Source organism: Peromyscus californicus, unplaced genomic scaffold (assembly GCF_007827085.1).
Source record: "Peromyscus californicus insignis strain IS unplaced genomic scaffold, ASM782708v3 Scaffold_16__1_contigs__length_79575227, whole genome shotgun sequence".
In the NCBI taxonomy this organism is placed as follows: Eukaryota; Metazoa; Chordata; class Mammalia; order Rodentia; family Cricetidae; genus Peromyscus; species Peromyscus californicus.
Genome location: NW_026294458.1, coordinates 3,042,371 through 3,064,941, shown reverse-complemented (window position 1 = coordinate 3,064,941; position 22,571 = coordinate 3,042,371). Strand labels below are relative to the sequence as shown.

General features: G+C 39.5%; 1 protein-coding gene across 4 annotated transcripts in view; it reads left to right on the top strand.

Moving 5' to 3' along the window:
- Positions 1–22,571, top strand: part of LOC128111728 (sperm-associated antigen 6) — a 157,703-nt gene that overhangs the window by 19,408 nt on the left and 115,724 nt on the right. For 3 of the 4 annotated variants that reach the window (XM_052739983.1, XM_052739982.1, XM_052739981.1), the window contains one exon: positions 12,661–12,827. The exons of the other annotated variant lie outside the window; for it this stretch is intronic. In XM_052739983.1, the coding sequence (XP_052595943.1) occupies positions 12,661–12,827 (167 nt within the window). The remainder of the gene's footprint in view (positions 1–12,660; positions 12,828–22,571) is intronic. 4 annotated transcript variants of the gene reach the window in all.

Sequence of the window (22,571 nt, the reverse complement as noted above, 5' to 3'; positions counted from 1 at the left end):
AAGGAGGACTCTAAGACATGCATGGATCCCCCTAGGAAGAGGAAAAAGATAAGACCTCCTGAGTAAAGTGGGAGTCTGGTGGGAGGGGGAGGAGGTAAGGGGAGGTGACAAGAGAACATGAGGGAATGGGTTGGTAGAGTTGGGGGAGGGACAAAGAGGAAGAGCAAGGAAAGAGATAGGAAATAAAGTAAAAAAAAAAAAAAGAATATCAGGACTTAAAGTAGAGGATTCAAACAAAATAAGTACGGAATATGAAAAAAATTAAAAATACCAGAAAGCGGCATACAAGAAATGTGGGACACCATGAAAACCACCCAAAACCTTTGAATTATAGGCATAGATGAAGGAAGAGCATTCCAAGCTAAAGGCATAGATCAAATCTTTAACAAGATCACAGAAGAAAACATCCCCAAAAACTAAGGAAAGACACACCCATACAGATACAAGAAGAACAGAGAACACAAAATAGACAAAACCAGGAAAGAAAATCCCTGTGGCATATCATGGCTAAAACACCAAGTACACATAACAAAGAAAGTGTTTTGAAAGCTGCAAGAGGAAAAAAACCCCCATAAGTCACATATAAAGGAAAATGCTTGAGAATAACAACTGATTTCTCAGTGGAAACTTTGAAAGTTAGAAGAGCCTGGAACAATGCATCTTAAGTTCTAAAAGACTATGAGGGCCAATCTAGACTAATATACTCCCAAAATCTATCTGTCATGACTGAAGGATAAAGAAAAAGAAAAAAACTCTCTGTGATATATACAGCCTGGAAGGTTTATTTCCAACAAACTAGACCTAAAGAAAACACAGGAAGCATTGTTTCAGGCTGAAGAGAATGAGCATAGCAGAGAGTATGGAAAGAAACATGAAGCCATAATTATCAAAACACAAAGTAACAAGGAGGACTCAACAACACAAAAGTCAACAACACATTGACAACAATTAGCACATACATTCTGTAATACCTTTAAAAATCATTCGCCTCAATTCTCCAATTGAAGACACAGACTGAAGAGATCAAGAATCAAAATCCACCTATCTGCTGCCTACAAGGAAGACATCTTAGCTTTAAAATAAGCACTGCTTTAGAGTAAAAGGATAGACAAAAATACTTCAACCAAATGGAATCAGGAAGCAAGCAGGTGTCTCTATCCTAATATCTGACAAGATATACCTCAAACTAAAACTAATCAGAAGAGATAAAGAGGGTCACTTAATTCTAATCAAGGGAACAGTCAACCAATAAAACATTAACATCGTAAACATATGTGCCCCCAATTTAATAAAAATGCACTACTAGATTTAAAGACACAGATTAAAATCAATCCATTAATAGTAGATGCTTTCAATATGCCACTTTCTCCAATACACAGGTCATCTAGACCAAAAGTAAACAGAGAAACATCAGAATGATTTGACATTGTACATCAAATGGTCCTAACAGATATCTGCAAACACTGAAGAATATACATTATACTCAGCAGTACATGGAAGCTTTTAAAAAATAGACCACATCCGTAGACATAAAACAGATCTTTAAAACTGAAAAAGATTGAAATCACTCCTTGTATCCTATCTGAACACAATGCAGTAAAACCTGAAATTGACAGCAAACAAATCTCTCATAAATCCACAAACTCATGTAGATTGAACAACTTATGGATGATGAATGGGTCAAAGAAGAAATCAAGAAAGAAATAAAAATTTCCTGGTACTAAATGAAAGTGAAAACAACACAACACAATACAACCTCTGGAACACATTGAAAGCAGAGGGAGTTGTGTAGCTCTAAGTTCCTACATTAAAAAAAAATTAGAACTAACAAAAATAAATGATTTTTTTTTTTTTTTTTTTTTTTTTTGGTTTTTCGAGACAGGGTTTCTCTGTGTAGCTTTGCGCCTTTCCTGGAACTCACTTGGTAGCCCAGGCTGGCCTCGAACTCACAGAGATCCGCCTGGCTCTGCCTCCCGAGTGCTGGGATTAAAGGCGTGCGCCACCACCGCCCGGCAAAAATAAATGATTTAATGATGCAATTTAAAAATTCGAAAAAAAGAACAAACCAAATCCAAACCAAAGCAAGGAATAATAAAACACAAATCATAAATCAGTGAATTTGAAACAAAGAAAAAACGCAAAAAAATCAACAAATCTAAGAGCTGGTTCTTGTGAAGATTAAAAAAAGTTTTGACAACCTAAGAAAAGAAAGGGAGGATTCAAGTGATCATAATCTCAAATGAACAGAGATACCAATAGATACCAAAGAAATTCAGAATATTGTAAGGGAATATTTAGAAAACCTATACTCTATTAAGTTGGAAACCCAAAAATAAATGGCTGAAATTCTGTTTTGAATTTCTAAATTCAGCTAAACCACAAAATTAAACCAAGGAGAAATGAATAACTTCAAGAGACCTATAACAAATGAGATTGAAACAGTAATAAAAAGCCTTCCAGCTAAAAAAACTTCCAGGGCCAGATGGACTCACAGCAGAATTCTAGCAGACCTTCCTAGGCAATTTACATCTAGTCCTTCTTAAATGGTTTTTTTATAAATTAAAATATAAGGAGCACTCCCAGACTCCTTCTGTGAAGCCAGTATCATTGTGATACCATGTAAAGACACAACCCACACAAAATAAAACCACAAACCAATATCCAAGATGAACATATACTCAAATATGCTTAATCAAATACCTGCAAACATAATAAAGACATGCATCAAGAGATTATCCACAATGACCAAGTCATCTTTATCCCTGAAATGCAGAGATGGGTCAACATAATGCAAGTCAATAAATGTAACAAATTGCATAAAGACAAAAATCACATGATCATCTCAATAGATGCAAAAGAAAGCCTTTGACAAAATCCAATGTATCTTCATTATAAAAGCCCTATAGAATGTAGGGCTAGAGAGAATATACCTCAACACAGTAAAAGCAATATATGAGAAACCCACAGTCAACATCCTAAATAGAGAAATGTTGAAGCTATCCTACTGAAGTCAGGAACAAGACAGGGATGTCTTCTGTCCCCACCCCTTTTCAGTTGTGCTTGACGTGCTAGCTGGAGCATGAAAGCAATAGAAGCAAACTAAAGGGATACAAATAGAGAAAGAAGAAGCAAAGCTATTACTATTTGCAAATGGAATATTATTATTCATCAGAAATTCCAAAATTCTATCAGGAAAAATTCTAGAAACAATACACAAATTCAGCAATGTTGGAGAACACAGAATTAACTTGCTCAAATCAGTAGATTTTTTTTTTAGTAGATTTTTCTATAACCAGCAACAGACATGCAAAGAAGGATGTCATGGACACACTCCCATGCACAGTAGCCTCAAAGGAAATCAAATGTTCAGGAATAAACCTAATCAAGGAAGTGAAGGACCTCTACAAAAAAACTTTAAACCTCTGAAGAAAGAGATAGAGAACGACACTAGAAAATGAAAAGAAATCTCATGTTTATGGAGTTGTAGAATTAACATTGTGAAAATGGCCATTTTGTCAAAAGCTATTTACAGACTAACTGGAATCCCAATCAAAATTCCCATCTCATTCTTCACAGAAATTAAAAAAAAAACTATCCTAAAATTCACATGGAACCACAAAAACCTCTGATAGCCAAAACAATCCAGAGCAAAAAGAACAGTGTTGGAGGGGTTACCATTCCTGATTTAAGATACATTATGGACCCATAGTAATAAAAGCAATAGTATATTGCTACAAAAATAGACCTGTAGACCAATTAAACAAAACTAAAGTTCCGAACACTAGTACATACAATATTTGAGAAATATGCTAAAAACTGAAGCTCAGAAAAGAAAGCATTTTCAACAAATGGTGCTGGGAAAACTGAATGTCCACATGTAGAAGAATGAAATTAGACCCTTATTTATCACTTGCACAAAATTTTCTCCAAATGGATCAAAGAGACAAATGTGAAACACGAAACACTGAAATTTGCCAGAAGAAAACATAGGCAGTTTTCTCCATTCTGTGGGTATAGGAAAGGACTTCCTGAATAGGTCTCCATTTGCTCAATGATTAAGGCCAACAACTGACAAGTGGGACTTCATAAAACTAAAAAGCTTCTGCACAGTTAAAAGAACAATAAACCAAAAGGAGGGGAAACACAGAATGGGAGAGAATCCTTGCCAAGTACATATCTAACAGAGGATTAACATCCAGAGTATGTAAAGAACTCAAAAAACAAAGAATCATAAAATGAATGACCCCTTTGAAAAATGGACCTGGACCTGAACAGAGAGTTCTCAAAAGAAGAAAAAAATGGCTAAGAAATATCTTTAAAAGTATTAATCATTCCTAGAAATTAAAATGAAAACAACACTGTTATTTCATTTTATCCCTGTCAGAATGACAAAGATAAAACAAAGCAACCTACTACCCTCATTCATTACTGTTGGGATTGCACACTGGTGGTGCCACTTTGGTAATCAGTGTGGAGAATTCTCAAAAATCTAAAAATCTACTATATGACCCAGCTATACCACTCACATATGCCCAAGGACTTGACATCCTACTTCACAGATACTTCCTCAGTTATGTTCATTGCTGCTTTATTCATAATAGCTAGGAAATGGAAACATCCTAGATGTCCTTCAACCTATGAGTAGATAAAGAAAATACAGTACAGATACACTACAGAATACTATTTAGCTATACAGGGAAGTAAGATGGGATCATTGCCAGCATAGAGGGTTTGTGAGGCAATAGAGAGGGGAATAGCAGAGTACAAGTGATCTGACCCTGGAGATGGGAAAGGGGGGGCATTACAGATGGAGAGGGAGGTAAATACAGAAGGAGGGAGGAGGGTAAAATAACAAGGCTGTCTGAATAAGTCAAACATACTATTAACTTTTTATCAAAAACTTCTATAGTACATATAATTCTGTATATAAATACACATATATAGTTTAAATGAACTTTTCTCTTTTAGGCTGACAATGCTCCCTCCTAGAGCTGAATACCACCTAATAAAACCCCCAATACCAGGCATAAGAAGCCCTATTTTGACTTGGTCAGGGCTGTCCAAGAGACTCCCAAAGCATACAGCCTATTGCTATTGTCCTTGGTTGCCCCCTAGAAGGTAAATTCTTACTGATGACAACCATGCGCTTCAGATACAGGGTCCAGAGGCCTCTGTGCTGGAACTGACCCGCCTGACTCATTACTCAGGACTAACTTTTATGGTACCCCAAGGTGCCATGTAAGCTTCCAAAGGAGAGAGGCTGCCAACAGTATTATCTGTCTGTGATGCCTATGAACCACATCAACAACTACCACAGCAACTCCAAACATGCCATAGTCACACATACACCTTGATAGTAACCAACAGCTCTCAAATTGGTCTTAAATCCTGCTCAACAAGAGATAAATCACTCCTGGTACTAGAAATCTAGCTAGCTACTTAGTGCTAGTGAAGTCATGGATATTGGAGAACCTCTCACCACTGCTGACCCAGCATAACCCCTAATGACAACTGGTAAGTGTAGTCCACACCCCTTGCTAAGGAAACTTCTCTTTATGAGAGTCAGAAAACCACACTACCAAAACCTACAACCAATCAAAATGCAGAGTTGTGGAGCTCCTTCCCAACTGACACATCTACAAGACATTCCCACACCTAAGGTTCAGGAAACATTGTAGAAGAGGGAATTAAAAGATTGTAAGAGTCAAAGGGTCATGGAGTTTGCTGTGAAACTGTGTCTCCTAGGAATGTCAGAAGCTACCCCCATAAAGTCATGCCAACATGACTGCCTAACATGAGCTGAGTGAGGATGCGAGCAACAGATATGACATATATATGCAAATATACATATATGTGTATATAAACATATATGCATGACTGCCTAACATGAGCTGAACGAGGATGCGAGCAACAGATATGACAAACGGTTGGTGGAAAGTCCAGGGGGCCTCAACCCTATACAGAGAACTGTGGTAACTAAAGAATGCCGAGAGTAGGAGAAACAGTCTTTCCCAGGGAAGAGCACACCAGTTTGGTTATCTAATACCAAATGGTTAGTTCTGAAAACATAAGATTACAAGTAACATTATAGATACTGAGAAAGTTATATTAGTAATATGTAAATATATGCATGACTGCCTAAATATGAGCTGAACAAGGAGGAGAGCAATAGAAATGACAAAGGTTTGGTGGAAAGCATATATGTGTGTATGTATATATATGTATATGCATATAGTAACAATGAAAACAGAGGAGTAGGTATATATACCTGTATATATGCATATATGCATACAGTAACAATGAAAACAGAAGCTATGAGCTTGAAAGAGAACAAGAGGGGCACATGGGAAGGTTCTGAGTGAGGAAAAGCAAGGGCAAAATATTGCAATTATAATCTCAAAAATAAAAGAAAAACCTAATTAAAATTTAAAAATTAGTAACATATTTCTGAAATTGTTTGAAATTAATTTTACTCTGAATTAGATTTTAACTGCTGTGAAATTTTGTTTTATTTTCCCTCTTACTTAAAATCTTATTGCAGAAATACTTTGAGAAAATTAGAAGGCTGAGAGTGGAAAATTTAAATAGTAACAACCAAAAAAAAGAAAGAAAGAAAGTAAAAGACAAAGAAATCACAGAAACAATACCTTCCACAATATCCTCAAGAATATGTTAGGAGACCCAACCAAGCAAATGAAAGACTTGCAGAATAAAAACTCCAAGACACTGAAGAAGACATGAAAATATGGGAAGATCTCCCATATTCATGAATTAGTAGAATTAATGATCCTACCAAAAGCAATCTACAGATTCAATGCAATCCCCATCAAAATTCCAACACAATTCTTTGCAGAAATTGAAAAAATAATCTTCTACTTTATATGGAAACAAAAAGCCCAGGATGGCTAAAACAATTCTAATTAATAAAAGAGCTGCTAGAGTTATCACTATCTCCAATTTTACTATTTCCAATTTCACAAAGCCGTAGTAATCAAACCAGAATGGTACTGGCATGAAAACAGGCATGTTTATCAATGGAATTGAATTGAAGACCCAGGCATAGGTCTATACAATCTGATGTTTGATAAGCCAGAAATACACATTGGAGAAAAGACAACATCTTCAAAAAATGGTGCTAGTCAAACTGGATGGTTGCATGCAGAAGAATGCAAAGAGATCCGTTCTTATAACCCTGCACAATGGACTCAACTACAAATGGATCAAAGACCTCAAGGTAAAACCAGACACACTGAACCCGATAAGAAAAAAGTAGGGAAAGCCTTGAACTCAACAGCACTGTTTTAGAAAAGTCTTTCTGAACAGGATGATAGCACAGACACTAAAAACAACAATTAATAGATGCGACCACATGAAGTTGAAGTCTTTTGTAAGTCAAAGGACATCATTATTTGAGCAAGGCATCTGCATATAGAATGGAACAAAAAGCTTTACCAATTTACATCTGATACTGAGTTAGTATCTAGGATATATAAAAACTAAAAACCCCAAAGATCAAGAAAAAACAATCGAATTACAAAATGAAGTATAGAATTAAACATAGAGTTCTCAAAAATGAAATACAAATGACTGAAAAACACTTAAAATGTTTTCATCATCCTTAGCAATCAGGAAAATGCAAACTAAAATTACTTTGAGATTTCATTCTTATCCTGGTCAGAATGGCCAAGGTAAGAGAGTACAGCACATGCTGTTAAGGAGAATGCCTATTCATTGCTGGTGGGAGTGCAAACTGACACAATCCCTGTGGAAACCAGATATAAACCAAACAGAGAGGAAATGCCAGAGTTAAATAATGTCATAAATCAAATGGACCTAGCAGGTATCTATAGAACATTTCACCCAAACACAAAAAAATATGCCTTTTTTTCTCAGCAGCTCATGGAACTTTATCCAAAAGTGACCACATACTTGGATAAAAAGCAAGTCTCAACAGATACAAGAAAATTGAAATAACTCCCTGTATCCTATCAGACCACCATGGATTAAAGCTAAATATTAACAAGAGAAATGACAGACAGTATACAAACTCATAGAAACTGAACAACTCACTACTGAATAAAAAATGGGGTGAGACAGAAATGTGAAAATAAAGACACAATATACCCAAACTTATTCAACACAATGAGAGCTAAGAGGTAAGTTCACAGCAGTAAGTGTCTATGTAAAAAAAAAAAAAACATGGAGAGATCTCATATTAACAACTTAACAGAACACCAGAAAGCTCTAGAACAAAAAGAAGAAATCACACCCAAAAAGAGTAGAAGGTGCTCGGCAGTGATGGCTCATGCCTTTAGTCCCAGCACTCAGGAGACAGAGGCAGACAGATCTCTGAATTCAAGGCCAGCCTGGTCTACAGAGTGAGTTCCAGAACAGCCAGGGCTACACAGAGAAACTATATCTCAAAAACCAAAATTAAAAAAACAACAAAATAAAGAGTAAAAGGTAATAAATAATCCAACTCATATATAAATAAACAACCACCAAAAAAACAGAATCAATGAAAAGAGGAGCTGGTTCTCGGAGAAAATCAGTAAGATAAATCTTTAGTCAAATTAACTAAAAGATGGAAAGACAGGGAGGCTACCTGGAAAACAGGACCCCAAGAAAGACACAGGGATCGCCCAATGACAGAGAAATGGAATGAGATCTACATGAACAGCCTGGACATGAGTGAGGGTAATGAAAGGCAAGGGTTGAGGGAAAGAGAGCTTGGGGGAGCGGGAGATCCCAGCTGGATCAACAACAGAGAGGGAGAACAAGGAATAGGAGACCATGGTAAATGAAGACCACATGAGAACAGGAAGAAGCAAAGTGCTAGAGAGGCCCACAGAAATCCACAAAGATACCCACACAACAGACTGCTGGCAATGGTCGAGAGACAGCCCGATCTGACCTACTCTGGTGATGGGATGGCCAAACACCCTAATTGTTGTGCTAGAAACCTCATTCAACTACTGAGGGATCTGGATGCAGAGATCCATGACTAGGCCCCGGGTGGATCTCTGGGAGTCCAATTAGCGAGAATGAGGAGGGTTTATATGAGCGAGAATTGTTGAGACCAAGGTTGGATAAAGCACAGGGACAAATAGCCAAATGAATGGAAACACATGAACTATGAACCAATGGCTGAGGGGTCCCCACTGGATCAGGCCCTCTGAATGGGTGAGACAGTTGATTGGCTTGATCTGTTTGGGAGGCATCCAGGCAGTGGGACCAGATCTTGTGCTCATTGCATGAGTTGGCTGTTTGAAACCTGGGGCCTATGCAGGATTGTTTGGCTCGGCCTGGGAGGAGGGGACTAGACCTACCTGGACTGAGTCTACCAGGTTGACCTCAGTCTGTGGGGAAGGCTTTGCCCTGGAGGAGATGGGAATGGGGGGGGGGGGTTGGGGGGAAGGTGAGGGGGACAGGAGCGGGGAGAACAAGGGAATCCGTGGCTGATATGTAGAACTGAATTGTATTGCAAAATAAATTAAAATAAATTTAAAAAAAATTAACTAAAAGATGGAAAGAGAAGGTCCAAATTAATAAAATTGGAGACAAAAAAGGGATATCACAACAAACACCAGGGAAATTCTAAGAATCATAAGGACACACTTTAAAAATCTATATTTAACAAAATTGTAAAACCTAAAAAAAGGATAAATTTCTTGATTTATATGACCTACTAAAGTTAAATCAAGATCAAAGAAGAAATTTAAACCGATATATAATGCCTACTGAAATATAAGTAATAATTTAAAGTCCCCCCCCAAAAAAAGTCAGATGGATTCAACAAAGAATTCTACCACACCTTCAAAGAAGAATTAATGCCAGTACTCCTCAAATTGTTCTACAAAGTAGAATAACTGAAGAACACTACCTAAATCTTTTTATAAGGCCACAATTACTCAGATAACTAAATGACTCAAAACCAAACAAAGAAATTAAAGTACAGATCAATTTCTCTTAAGAACATAGGTGCAAAATTTCTCAATAAAATACTTGCAAACCAAACCCAAGAATACACCAAAAACATTATCCACCGTGATCAAGTAGGCTTCATTTCAGAGATCCTAAGATAGTTCAACACATATGAATCAATAAATAAGATCCACCACATAAGCAGATTTGTAGTTGGTTTTTTGTTTTTACTCTTTTAGGTCCCACCACCCGGCTCCCAAATAAATACACAGAGAATTATTCTTGCTTATGAATGCTTGTCTTTAGCTTGGCTTCTCTCTAGCCAGCTTTTCTAAGTTAAATTATCTCTTTTCTCTTTAGCTACGTTTTGCCTCTGGGCTTTTTATCTTTCTTTCCTTCTTAGTCCAGGGCTGGCTGTGTGGCTTGGTGGCTGGCTCCTGGAGTCCTCTTCTCCTTTTTCCTTTCTTGATCCTTCCTCTCTTCCCTAGATTTCTCCTCCTATTTATTCTCTCTGCATGCCAGCCCAACTTATTTCTCTTTCCTGCCTAGCTATTGACCGTTCAGCTCTTTATTAGACCAATCAGTTGTTTTAGGCAGGCAAATTAACACAGATTTACAGAGTTAAATAATGCAACACAAAAGAATTTCACACATCTTTGCATCATTAAACAAATATACCACAGCATAAATGAATGTAACACATCTTAAAATACTATTCCACAACACAGATTGAATGTCAAAACCACATGATCATCTCATTAGCTGCAGAAAAGGCCTTTCACAAAAATTCAATATCCAATCATGACAAAAATCCTGGAGACATACAAGAAACATACTTCAACATAAATAGAGCAATATAAACCACACCCAATATCAACCTGAAAGGAGAGAAACTCAAAACATTTTCACTACAATTGGGAACAAGACAATATCTGTTTCCAACTTTTAAGGTGGGTGACCAACTGCATGGGTCTTAGGATTCAGTCTTTCATCAATTCAGTGTTGATGTTTGAATGGATTATCAGAAGTATTCTCTGCTCATCTTGAACCAAGTAAGGTTTCTAAGCTCAAGAGCATTCCTTCTGTAAAGTTAGATGATTTTCACAGCCAGTTTTATGGAATCTGGAAGGAGGTGGTCAGGTCAACTGGTGCTTGTGGAGTTGATGTGAGCCTAGGATTCCACCAGAAAAGGAGCCATAGGATGGAGCCATAAGGCAGACAGGGGATAGACTGTAGGAATGGGGAAATGGTTGGAGTTACTAGTGTGGGTTTAGTGTCCCTTCCTGCAGAGGTGTGGTCCTTGAAAGGCATGGGTATTGGAGGGGTTGGTGATAGGAGCCTAGGCTTTCTGCCTATAGATGGGAGGGCACTGGAGCTCAGCTGGGGTAGATGGGCTTAGCAGAATGATTCTAGGGACCCTCTTGAAGCAGAGGCATATGGAAGGGGTGCAGGAAGTCAGGTGTGGGACACACGGTCCTCAGGCAGCGGTGCAGTGGTTGGAGTAGCTTGGGTTGTTTGGTGCCCCTTGCTTCAGAGGGGTGGTCTTTTAGACAAAGGAATGAGTGAGGTTTGTGGAGCAAGTCTACTGTTTCTATGTTGAGAAGAAGCCAGGTGTGCACAGCAGGGGTGAGGGTGCTGGAAGGACCAGGTATAGTTGGTGGCTGGAACCTAGGTTTCCTGCCTATGGATGAGGGAAAGGGCACTTGGCAGAGATAGATGGAGTTAGCGGCATGAAGCCAGGGGTCCTATCTGTAGGAGGAGTTCTGGAAGGAGTGCCGGAAGGCAGGAGTCAGTCATCCAGTTATGGTGGCTGTATTAATTTTCTATTGCTGCGATAAAACACCATAAGTCAACTTACAGGAGAAAGAATTTCTTTGGATTTGTGGTTCCAGAGGGATAAGAGTCTATCATGATGAGAGGTAGGACAGGAAACTGCAGGCATGATGACCGTAACTGGAGTTCACATCTTGAAGTACAAGCAAGAAGCAAAGAGAGTCAACTGGAAGTGGTGAAGGGTTATTTTTTTACTCTCAAAACCTGTCTCCAGTGATGTATTTTCTCCACAAGGCCACACCTCCTAACCCACTTCAAACAGAACCATCAACTAGAACTAAGTGTTCAAGGACGGGAGCCTCTGGGGACATTCTCATGCAAACTCCCACTGTGGCACATGCGGGTAGGAGACACTGAAGATGTGCTGGCAGGAGGATCATGAGTCCATTAATATATTTTTAAAGAATTTGCATGATTTGTCTCTTGTCCAGTTTGGTACGTTACATATCTATATATTTTTAGGGTTTCCCTTTGTAAACTAGGCTAGCTTTGAACTTGTGATTACTCTGCAGCAGCCTCCCAAATGCTGCGATTACAAGCATGCACTATGATGACTGGCTTTAAATTGTTTGTTTTTGCTGAATTTCTTACTCTTATTTTTTGTGTGTATATGCTAAATCACATGTTTTAAAATGTTTTATTTTATATATGTAAGTGTTTTGCCTGCAGGTATGTATGTATATCACGTGTATGCCTAGTTTCTGAGGAGGCCGGAAGATGATGTCAGATCCCTGGGAACTGAAGTTACAGACAGTTGTAAGCTGCCATGTGGTTACTGGGAACTGAATGCAGGTCCCCTGCAAGAGCAGCAAGTGCTCTTAGCATTGAGCCATGTCTCCAGCTCCCATGTTTTGCTTTCTAATAACAATTTTGCTGATTTCTGCTTTTCATAATTTAACTCAGGTGTAATGTCTTTGCTGAGGCCTCTTCTTCTGGATGTGGTCCCAACAATTCAACAGACTGCTGCTTTGGCTCTGGGGAGATTGGCCAATTACAACGATGACTTAGCAGAAGCAGTTGTGAAGGGCGACATTCTTCCACAGCTTGTTTATTCATTGGCAGAACAAAATGTAAGAATTTTTCAAAAAGATTTATGCAGTTTTGGTTTTAGATAAAAATCCGACAATTTGGGCACAATTGTGGCTTTGAAGGCCTTGGAATGATTATATTATTTTGATTTGGGTGTGGTAGGCAGCTTCTTTCCACCGTTGTTAGTTTATGGGGACTACGTAAAAGGATTTTCGCAGGGCATGCATTAAGGAGTATGTGTATACGTGGGAGCTTTGAACAGAGCTATAGGAGCTGTCTGAGGGGAGAGTGTAAAGACCCTAGGCAAATAAACTTTCTGCCATCCTTATATGTAGGTGGTTAGTGGCAAGAGTAAGTCCTGAAGGGAGAAAACACCTTTAATGAAAGGTTTGATAAGCATTTTTACTAGGCAGACAAACATTTCAAGTCTTTAAATGTGCCCCTCTCTCCTCCCCTCTGAAAGTGTCCCACCCCCACCCCATATGATGCAGCTTTTTTCTCCACAGTGTTGCCGGTTTAGTTTATACAGTAGTTGAGAACTTAAGCATTTTCAGACTGTCCATTACACTCTGTTAGTTTATCATAACCTAAGTATGACATCATCTTTTCTTGACATCTTTAAGACTAAATTCCTACTTGCATAATGAAACACAGCTCAACTGAAAACTGGGCAAAGGACTTGAATATTTTCTTAAAGAAAATCTTTAAGTAGTCAATAAGCATGTGAAAAGGAGCTCAACGGTACTAGCAATTAAAATCTATAAATCAAAACCCACAATGAGATGGCATCCTTTATCTGCTAAGATGAACATAATGAAAAATAATAAAAAAAAGGGAAATAATGTAACAATGAGGAAAAATTGAAACCATCATGTACTGGCAGGCATATAAAATGGCATAATTTCTGTGACAAACCATTTGGCAACATACAATAAGATCAATGTGTTTACCATCGGATGCGGCAATTTCCTTCCCATTGTACATCCCAGAGCACTAAACTGTTGTGGCACATGTTCAGACAGCACTACTCAGCATTGTGTGGAAGCATCCCAAAGCCACCAACACATGAATAGTTACACAAAGTGCTATGTCTATACAACAGAATGAAGCACTGATAAATCTGATTTGTGATTGTCAAAACCATTTTGTTGGGGGCTGAAAAGATGGTTCAATGGTTAAGACCACATTCTCCTCTTACAGAAGACCTAAGTTTGGTTCTTAGCACCCATGTCATGTGGCTCACAAACCCCTGTAATGCCAGCTCCAGCAAATCTAATAACTCTGTCCTCCACAGGCACCTACATGTACACACAAACATGTACACACATATACATAAAAAGTCCTCTAAAATCCCTAAATCTTTAAAAATGAGAAAGTAGAAATAAAAAAAGAAAAAAAAAAACCCACCAAGTGAGAGATGCCAGACCTGAAAAGCTATATGTTATACAATCCATTTATACAAAATGCCTCAAACATGCAAATTCATAGAGAGAGAAGCAGATCAGTGGTTTCCAGGGGCCAGGCGAAGTGGGGGAGTAGGAAAGGACTGCTTGAGTCTCTGATCAAGAACAAAGGAGATTGTGGTGATGTGACTATGAGCATTGATTTATATACTTTAACATGAAAAAGGAAGTTTTTATGATCTATTTTATGAGAGAAAACACCATAATTGTGCAAATAACTGATTTACTGTTTAGATTTGAGAGTCATTTACTAATGTCTTTGCTCAGAATCACAAGCTTTCACTTTCCTACGCATGTCCCTTCAGTAGTTACCCTTCTGCTTTCTGCCTCCAGGACTCTTGCTCTCCTCTTGGGCGGCAGTCTCTGTGGTTTCAAGTCCCATTTAAAAGGTTTCAGAAGTTTTCTGGTTATGAGTTAATCTCTACTAACTATAAAGAGACAGGTAGTTCTAGGCGGAGAAGTGAGGGTAGCAAGAGTGAACAGCACGTCTCCTCCGTCCAGCCATCAGCCTGGGTCACTTCTCCTGAGATTTCACCTTTTTTTAAAAGTAGGTACAAAGTCGCTGGGCAGTGGTGGCGCACGCCTTTAATCCCAGCACTCGGGAGGCAGAGCCAGGCGGATCTCTGTGAGTTCGAGGCCAGCCTGGGCTACAGAGTGAGATCCAGGAAAGGCGCAAAGCTACACAGAGAAACCCTGTCTCGAACCCCCCCCCCAAAAAAAGGTACATATGGTTTTGCTTCACCTAGAAAAAGAATCTGCTCACCTTTTCTTTTTTCACTTAAAACTGTTTTACTTTCATACACAGTGTTAGCTTTCACTAGGACATTTTCAGTTTTGTTGGTTCTCATCTTCTTCTCACTGTCTTCTCACGGTGGGAAGTACTTTCCATCTGACTCCGTGACCTGACCTACTTTTATGTTACTTCTGCCTGATTGGTCTCTCGCTCTCTTTCCTTTTTTCATATCTGTAATCACAGTTTCTCCCATGTACGTATGCATATAAACACTGTAAGCCAGGATCTGCATGTGAGACAAGATGTGTGGCTTTTGTCTGCATCTTTTAAAATTAAATTATGTGAGAATATCATACAACGTATTTTGATCATATTCAACCCTTTCCTCTAACTCCTCCCCATTCAAACACTCCACCTCACATTCCTAACTCAAATAAAACTTCGAGTTTTCTTCATTTTATGCCCATCAAGTCCAGGTTGTGTCACCCCACCACGCCTGGGAGTGAGGCCTGCTCCAGTATACGATTGGCCCATCCAGGGATCACATCATTAAAAAGCTGATTCTCTTTCTCGAACAGCTGTCAAATCAGTAGCTCCTTAGCTAGTTTTGAACTGGGATTTTGTGTCCACTTTCCTCCCTCCGTGCTGGAGTTACTGACCAGCTTGAGCTTGCACAGACATTGTGTGTGTTTCACAGCCCTGTGAGCTCATTAGTGCAACTGCCTTGTTGTGTCTGGAAAACGGTGTCCTTGATGTTATCTACAACCTCTGGCTCTTGCACCTTTTCTTCCACTTCTTCCGTGAAGACCCCACAGTGTTGGGGTGGGGTATGACATGGGCATCCCATTTAGGGCTGAACATTCTATCCTCTCCTATTCTCTTCATTGACCAGCTAAGGGGCTCTGTGTTGTCATTTACTTTGAGGAGAAGTTTCTCTGATGAGAGTTTAGAGATGCACTGATCTATGTGTATAGCAATAAGTCCTTAGGGGTCATTCAAATAATATGTCTATTTATCAGAATAATACTTTTGGATACTCCCCTAGGGCCTATGACCTATCTAGCCATAGGTTTTTGTCTCCTTTCACAGTGTCAGGTTTGGGTTCTATCTCATGGAACAGGTTTAAATCCAATCAGAAAGTGGTTGATTACTTCCATAACATTCATGCCAGTGTATCAACACCAGCATATTTTGTTAGGTCAGTCACTTTGTATCCTACAAGAATGATTACTTTTCTCATATAGGAACTTCCATATCACCTTCAAGCACTATGAGAACCAGCCAGTAGGGATGAAGATTCCAAGTGAGAACCAGATTGATTTCCCTATGTTCTATAACTTAAGTATGCTGAAAGCAATAGGGTTTTCTCATCAATTTCTGGAGGGTAGCTAAGAGTATTGCAATACCTTGCAATGCCTGTAGATTTATGCTAGCCCACAGGGCAACAACCCTAAAAGAGGTAACCAGTTCCTGGTACTGGGTCTTAATTTGCTGGCATGAAGTGTCTAGTTAGGGTATTGTCCCCCTGCTGTAGCATATCTCCATGAAAAAACTCTTTAATATATATATATATATATCCCTCTGTGTGTGTTGTGGGATATTTGATTACACTGTGATCTTCGAGATTGTATTATTTAAATAAAATCAACCATAGGTCAAGAGGTGGAGCAAGCAACCAGTTGACTGGAAGTAACCATAGAGTGAGGGAAACTGGAAGGGTGGAGAGAGAGACACACACAGAAAGTAGAAGGGAGGGATGTCTGGTTGGAGGAATTTTGTTTCAGATGGCTTAGGAGAGAGCCTTCTTTCTGATATGGTGGCAGAGGAGGAATGTCAGCTGGCTGCTTACTCTGCTTCTCTGAGCTCCCGAGTCTTTATTGGTAAAATAAAAAGATACTTAGTTAAAATGCCATTTGCCTCCCTCCATGGCTGAGGCAGTGGCAGTGGGATGCGAAGGCTCCCCCAGGCTGTGACCTCAGCAGCAAGGCAGCAGTGGCTGCAGAGGCACAGTCAGCAGCTGAGGTAGTGATGGAGTCAAGTGCAGCGCTGTGCCACTGATAAAAAACAGCATTTATGTATATATTTAGGAAGCTTCAGTAGTAATGAATTTCCATATGGGTTTTCAAAAGGCCTTTAGTGTTAGTTATCCTTCTCTGTATTATCTTCTCTACTCTGCCCTGCCACCCACACCCCAACTTACCCCTTTCTGTTTCATAATTCCCTTTAACTCCTTCATACTAGTGCATTCTATCACCTCTGCCACCTGATTACAATGGGTGTTCCAAATGAAGTTCACATATTTGAAGATCCAATTCTAACATCCTTGAATGAGGAAGTGTGTGATATTTGTCTTTCTGAGACTGGATTGCCTCACTCAGGAATATTGTTTCTAGCTTTATTCTTTTATATTTGAATTTCATTTTTCTTAACAGCTAAATAATAAATCCATTGTGTATAAATGAACACTTTTTTGTTCATTCATCAGTTGATGGACATCTAGGTGATTTCTATTTTCTGGCTATTGTGAATAGAAAAGTAACAAATATGGATGAGCAAGTGTCTTTGTAGTAGTTTGTAGAGTTATATGCCCAAAAGTAGTATAGCTGGATCGTGTGGTAGATTCATTTTACTTTTTTGGGAAAACTTCACACTGATTTCCATAGTTGTTGTACCCCGTTCACTCCCACCATCAGTGAAGGCATGTTTCCCTTTCTGAAGATCCATGCCAGCATCTGCTGTCATGTTTTATTAATCTTGGACATTGTGATAGGGGTAAGATGAAATCTCAGAGTAGTTTACTTTCCCTAACTTCTAAAGGTGTTGAACATTTAACACATGATTTGCAAACATTTAAAAAATTCTCTGTATATTCTGGTTATTAACCTCTGTCAGATGAAATTCTGGTATGGTGGTTTGAATAAGAATGACCCCCATAGGCTCATATATCTGAATGTTTGGTCACCTGGAATTGGCACTATTTTAAAGGATTACAAGGTATGGTTTTGTTGGAGGAAATGTGTTACTGGGGATGGATTTTGAGGTTTCAAAAACCCATTCTAGACTCTCCCTCTCTCTGCCTATGATAGAATGTAGCCCTCAGCTATTACTCCATTGCCTACCTGTATGCCACCATGCTCCCCACCATGATAATTATGGACTAGAATTCTGAAACTATAAGCAATCCTCAATTAAATACTTCTTTTCTAAGAGTTGCTGTATGTGGTGCATTTTCACAGCACAGAACAGTGACTCAGACAGAAGTTGGTACCATGGGTGAGGTATTGATGTGAAAGGTCTGACCATGCTTTTGTTTGGAAGAATGTGGGAGACTTTGGGACTTTGGACTAGAAGAGCAGTTGAACATTTTGAGAGTGTTTAATAGGTCATTCTAGAAGGAGCATGGAAGACAGTACTAAGAGTGATGTAAGGTGTAACAGCCCAACTCAAGAGGTTTCAGAAGGCAAGAATATTACTAGTAAGTGGCCTAGAAACCATTCTTGTGATATTTTGGCAAAGAATGTGGCTGCTTTTTACCCTTGTCCTAAAGATATTCCTGGGGATAAATTGAGGATTTTTAGATTAAGGGCACTGACAGAGGAGATTTCAAGACAGGCTAGTATGGATGGTGTCATGTGGTTGTTAGTGGTCACTCATATGCAGACCTATAGTGAAAAGGAGCAAACTAGACAAAGAGAAATAGAAAATGCACAGTTTGAGGAGAAAAGGAGCATCAACAAAGGTAGTATTGGATCCAAGTCCTGTACTCAAGGAGATAAAAAGTTTAAAGAAAAGCCTGATGCTGAATGGAATAAAGCAGTGACCTCAGGACAAGACCCTGCCATTGTGAAAGGGAATAAAAGAAAAGCTTAAGCGGTGAAGGATACCATCAACAACAGAAAGCTGATGTAAGTGTAATTAAACAAGGGGGCCAAGTTCTAGCTCCATCAAGCAGCAGACCTTGGCAGCTTCCACCATGTCTTTAGAGTTGAGAATATAAGAAAGGGGTTGTGGAATATCTGCTAAGGAAAGCCACTGATATCAGGTGTGTGTCAGGGTTGTCCTTGCATAAAGGCCCAGAGAAGCCATTATGTGAAGCTTTGAAGGTGAAGTCTGATTATGTTGGACACCCTAAGATGTTGGAGATGCTGAAGTTGCACAGTCCTGCCAAGGAAAGCTGCTAATAGGGTGTGGAACCAGCCCAAGGGAGAGAAGTGTGTTGTAGTCAACAAAGCTGAAAGGAGTTGGAGATCTATCTATCTATCTGTCTGTCTGTCTGTCTATCTATCTATCTATCTATCTATTTATTTTACAAACCCAACCAGTTCCCCCCTCCTCCTCCAAGTACCTCCCCTCCTCCAATCTGCCCCCACCCCCATCCACTCCTCCTCCATTTCTATCAGAAAAATGCATGGCTCCCATGTGTTGGTTTTATGAGGCGGTGCAATGTTATTCATTAAGCGGCAGTGTTTACCATGAGAGAAAAGCCATGAGGTACGACAAAACTCACTTTAAGAGTTTATTAGAAGACGGAATGGAGGGGAATGTACTTTAGGCCTATGGAAGGTTGTGCATGGAGAGAGAGCAAGAAGGAAGAGATGACGGGGGAAGGAGTCTGTTACCTGATTTTTATGGATTCCCCCACATATGTGCATATGGGCTCACATAGCTATGCCCCACATGCACATAGATTGTGTGATCACGTTGCACATGGATTATGTGATCACATAGCACATGGATTATGTGATCACACAGTGCACAAATTATGTAGGATGTAAGGGATGACTAAGCCTCTTGCTTAGCTACTGGACAGCACATGTGCAGTCATGTAGCAACACCATGGATATCAACAAAACATGGCATATCAAGTTGCAGTAAGACTAAACACCTCTACTGTTTTACGTCTGGGCAAGGTAACCCAATATGAGCAATAGTGTCTCAAAAGCCAGCAAAAGAGTCAGAGACAGCCCCTGCTCCCACTGTTAGGAGTCCCACAAGAAGACCAAGCTACACAACTGTAACATATATGCAGAGGGCCTAGGTCAGTACCAAGCGGGCTCCCTGGTTGTCAGTTTAGACTCTGTGAGCTCCTATAAGCCCAGATTAGTTAATTCTGTGGGTTTTCTAGTGGTGTCCTTGAACCCTCTGGCTCCTACAGTCCTTCCTCCCTCTCTTCAGCAGAATTCCCTGAGCTGGCCTAATGTTTGGCTGTGGGTCTGCATCTGTTTCCATCAGCTACTGGATGAAGCTTCTCTGATGATACTAGGCACCATCCTATGAGTATAGCAGAATATCATTAGGCATCATTACATTGACATTTTTTTTCTCTAGCCATGTTTGGTTTTATCCTAGGTCTCTGGGTCATCCAGCCTCTGGGTCTTGATGCTCCAGGCAGTGTCAGGGGTGGGCTCACTCTCATGGGATGTGCCTCAGGCTAGACCAGTAATTGGTTGGGCATTCACATAATCACCCTTACCCCAGCACATCCCATAGGGCAGGACAGATTGTAGGTTGAGGGTTATGTGGCTGGGTTGGTGTCTCAATCCCTCCACTGGAAGTCCACAGGAGATGGCCAGTTGAGGCTACATATTTTCTATTGCTAGGTGTCTTAGCTGGGGTCATCTTGTAGATTTCTGGGAGTTTTCCATGCACCAGGTTTCTACCTGACCCTGAAATGACCCCCTTTCCAGCAGTCTTGAAGAGTACTTTCAACATCAGACATGGAGGTGCAGAATTTGGAGTTTGCCCAGCTAGTTTTGGTCTTGCTTTGGTTCAGTATTTCCTCACTGTGCTCCCTTTCCTCCTTTTTGGAATGATAATGTATATTCTGTGCCAGTGTATGTTGGAAGTATGTGATCTGCTTTTTGATTTTTTTTTTGCAGAGGTTATAGTTAAGAGATTACTGTGAATCTCAGGAGAGACTTTGAACTTTGACCCCCCCATATTAATGTTTATTGCACTTTTTGTAATTTGTAAATGTACAAATATTTTCATGAGAAATTAAAATTTCACAAAATATTTTATAAAATTCATTAACCAAAATGAGGCAGACACATACAGATGGTAGTCTGAAAATATTTCTTTTCCCCCTCTGTTAAATTGGGATATTTTCTCTCCTCTTTTTAAAAAAATTCTTTTCTCATATGCTATATCCTGATTACAGTTTTCCCTTTCTCTGCTCCTCCTAGTTTTTCTCTTCGGCCCCTACTCCCTTTCTGTTTCTCATTAGAAAACAACAGACTTTTAAAAGATAACAATAAAACATAACAAAATAAAATATTATAAGATAAAACATAAACCATCATATTGAAGTTGGACAAGACAAACCATCCTAAGGGAAAGAGCCCCAGGAGTAGGCACTAGAGTAGGAGACCCACCCAGAAGTCCCATAAAAATACTAAACCAAAAGCTAAACTATATATGCGGACCAATGTCTGCCTGTTGATTGCTGCCTCAGTCTCTGTGAGTTCATATGAGCTTTGCTCAATTAATTTAGGAGGCCTTGTTCTCCTGGTGTCCTCCATCCCCTCTAGTTCTTACATTCTTTCTACTTCCTCTTCTGTGGGGTTCCCTGAGCTCTGAGGGAAAGGATTTGATGGAGACATCCAATTTAGAGCTGTGTGTTTCAAAGTCTCTCTTTCTGTGTAATATCTGGTTGGGGGTCTCTATATTTGTTCCCATCTACTGCAGGAGCAAGCTTCTCTGATGATGGATGAGCATGGAATGGATCTATGAGTATAGCAGAATGTCATTAAGAGTAATTTTATTTTATTAAAAAATTTTAGATCATTAATATTGGTTTTTACCCCAGGTCTTTGGGCTAGCTGGTCTCTGGTTCTTGGTCACCCAAGCAGTGTCAGATATAGGTTCAATCTTATGAAATGGACCTTAAGACAAACAAGATGTTGGTTGGTTGCTCCCACAAGCTTTGTGCCACCATTGCCCTTGCATATCTTGCAGGCAGGACAGATTGTATATCAAAGGTTTTGTGACTGGGTTGGTGTTTGTTTCTTTTTTGGTAGCCTGCAGAGTATCTTCCTGTTTCAAAGACACTAGAAGATGGGTAGAAGGTTTTATGCAGGCACCAGCTCCACCTCTCTATGTTGAATGAGTTGTGTGTGTGTTGTCTTTAGCAACAAGGAATGATGTTCATTTTCAGAGAGCAATCTATTATTTTGGCAACCACCTGGGTGTCTGGGGATTCCCATGGGACCCTTTTGGTCAACAACTTAATTAGATATAACCCAGTCCTAGTACTGGAAGCTTTCGTGACAAGAGATGGCCACATGTTATTCTGTGTCTTTCATTATTTGGAGACTTCATTAGAATTGCCTTCACATATTTTAGGAAGTTTCCACTCAATTCTAGCTGTCTCTCCCCACATTCCCTCTCTGAATTCCATCTCCTCTCTGCTTCCCAATCCACAGGCCACTCATGAAATATGTTCTATTTTCCTCTCCCATGGAGATCCATGTGCCACCCCCAGGCCCTTCTCTAGGCATCACCTCACTGGAACCATGGATTGTAGCTTGATTATCACATATTTAATGGCTAATATCCACATATATTTGAATACATGCCATATTTATCTT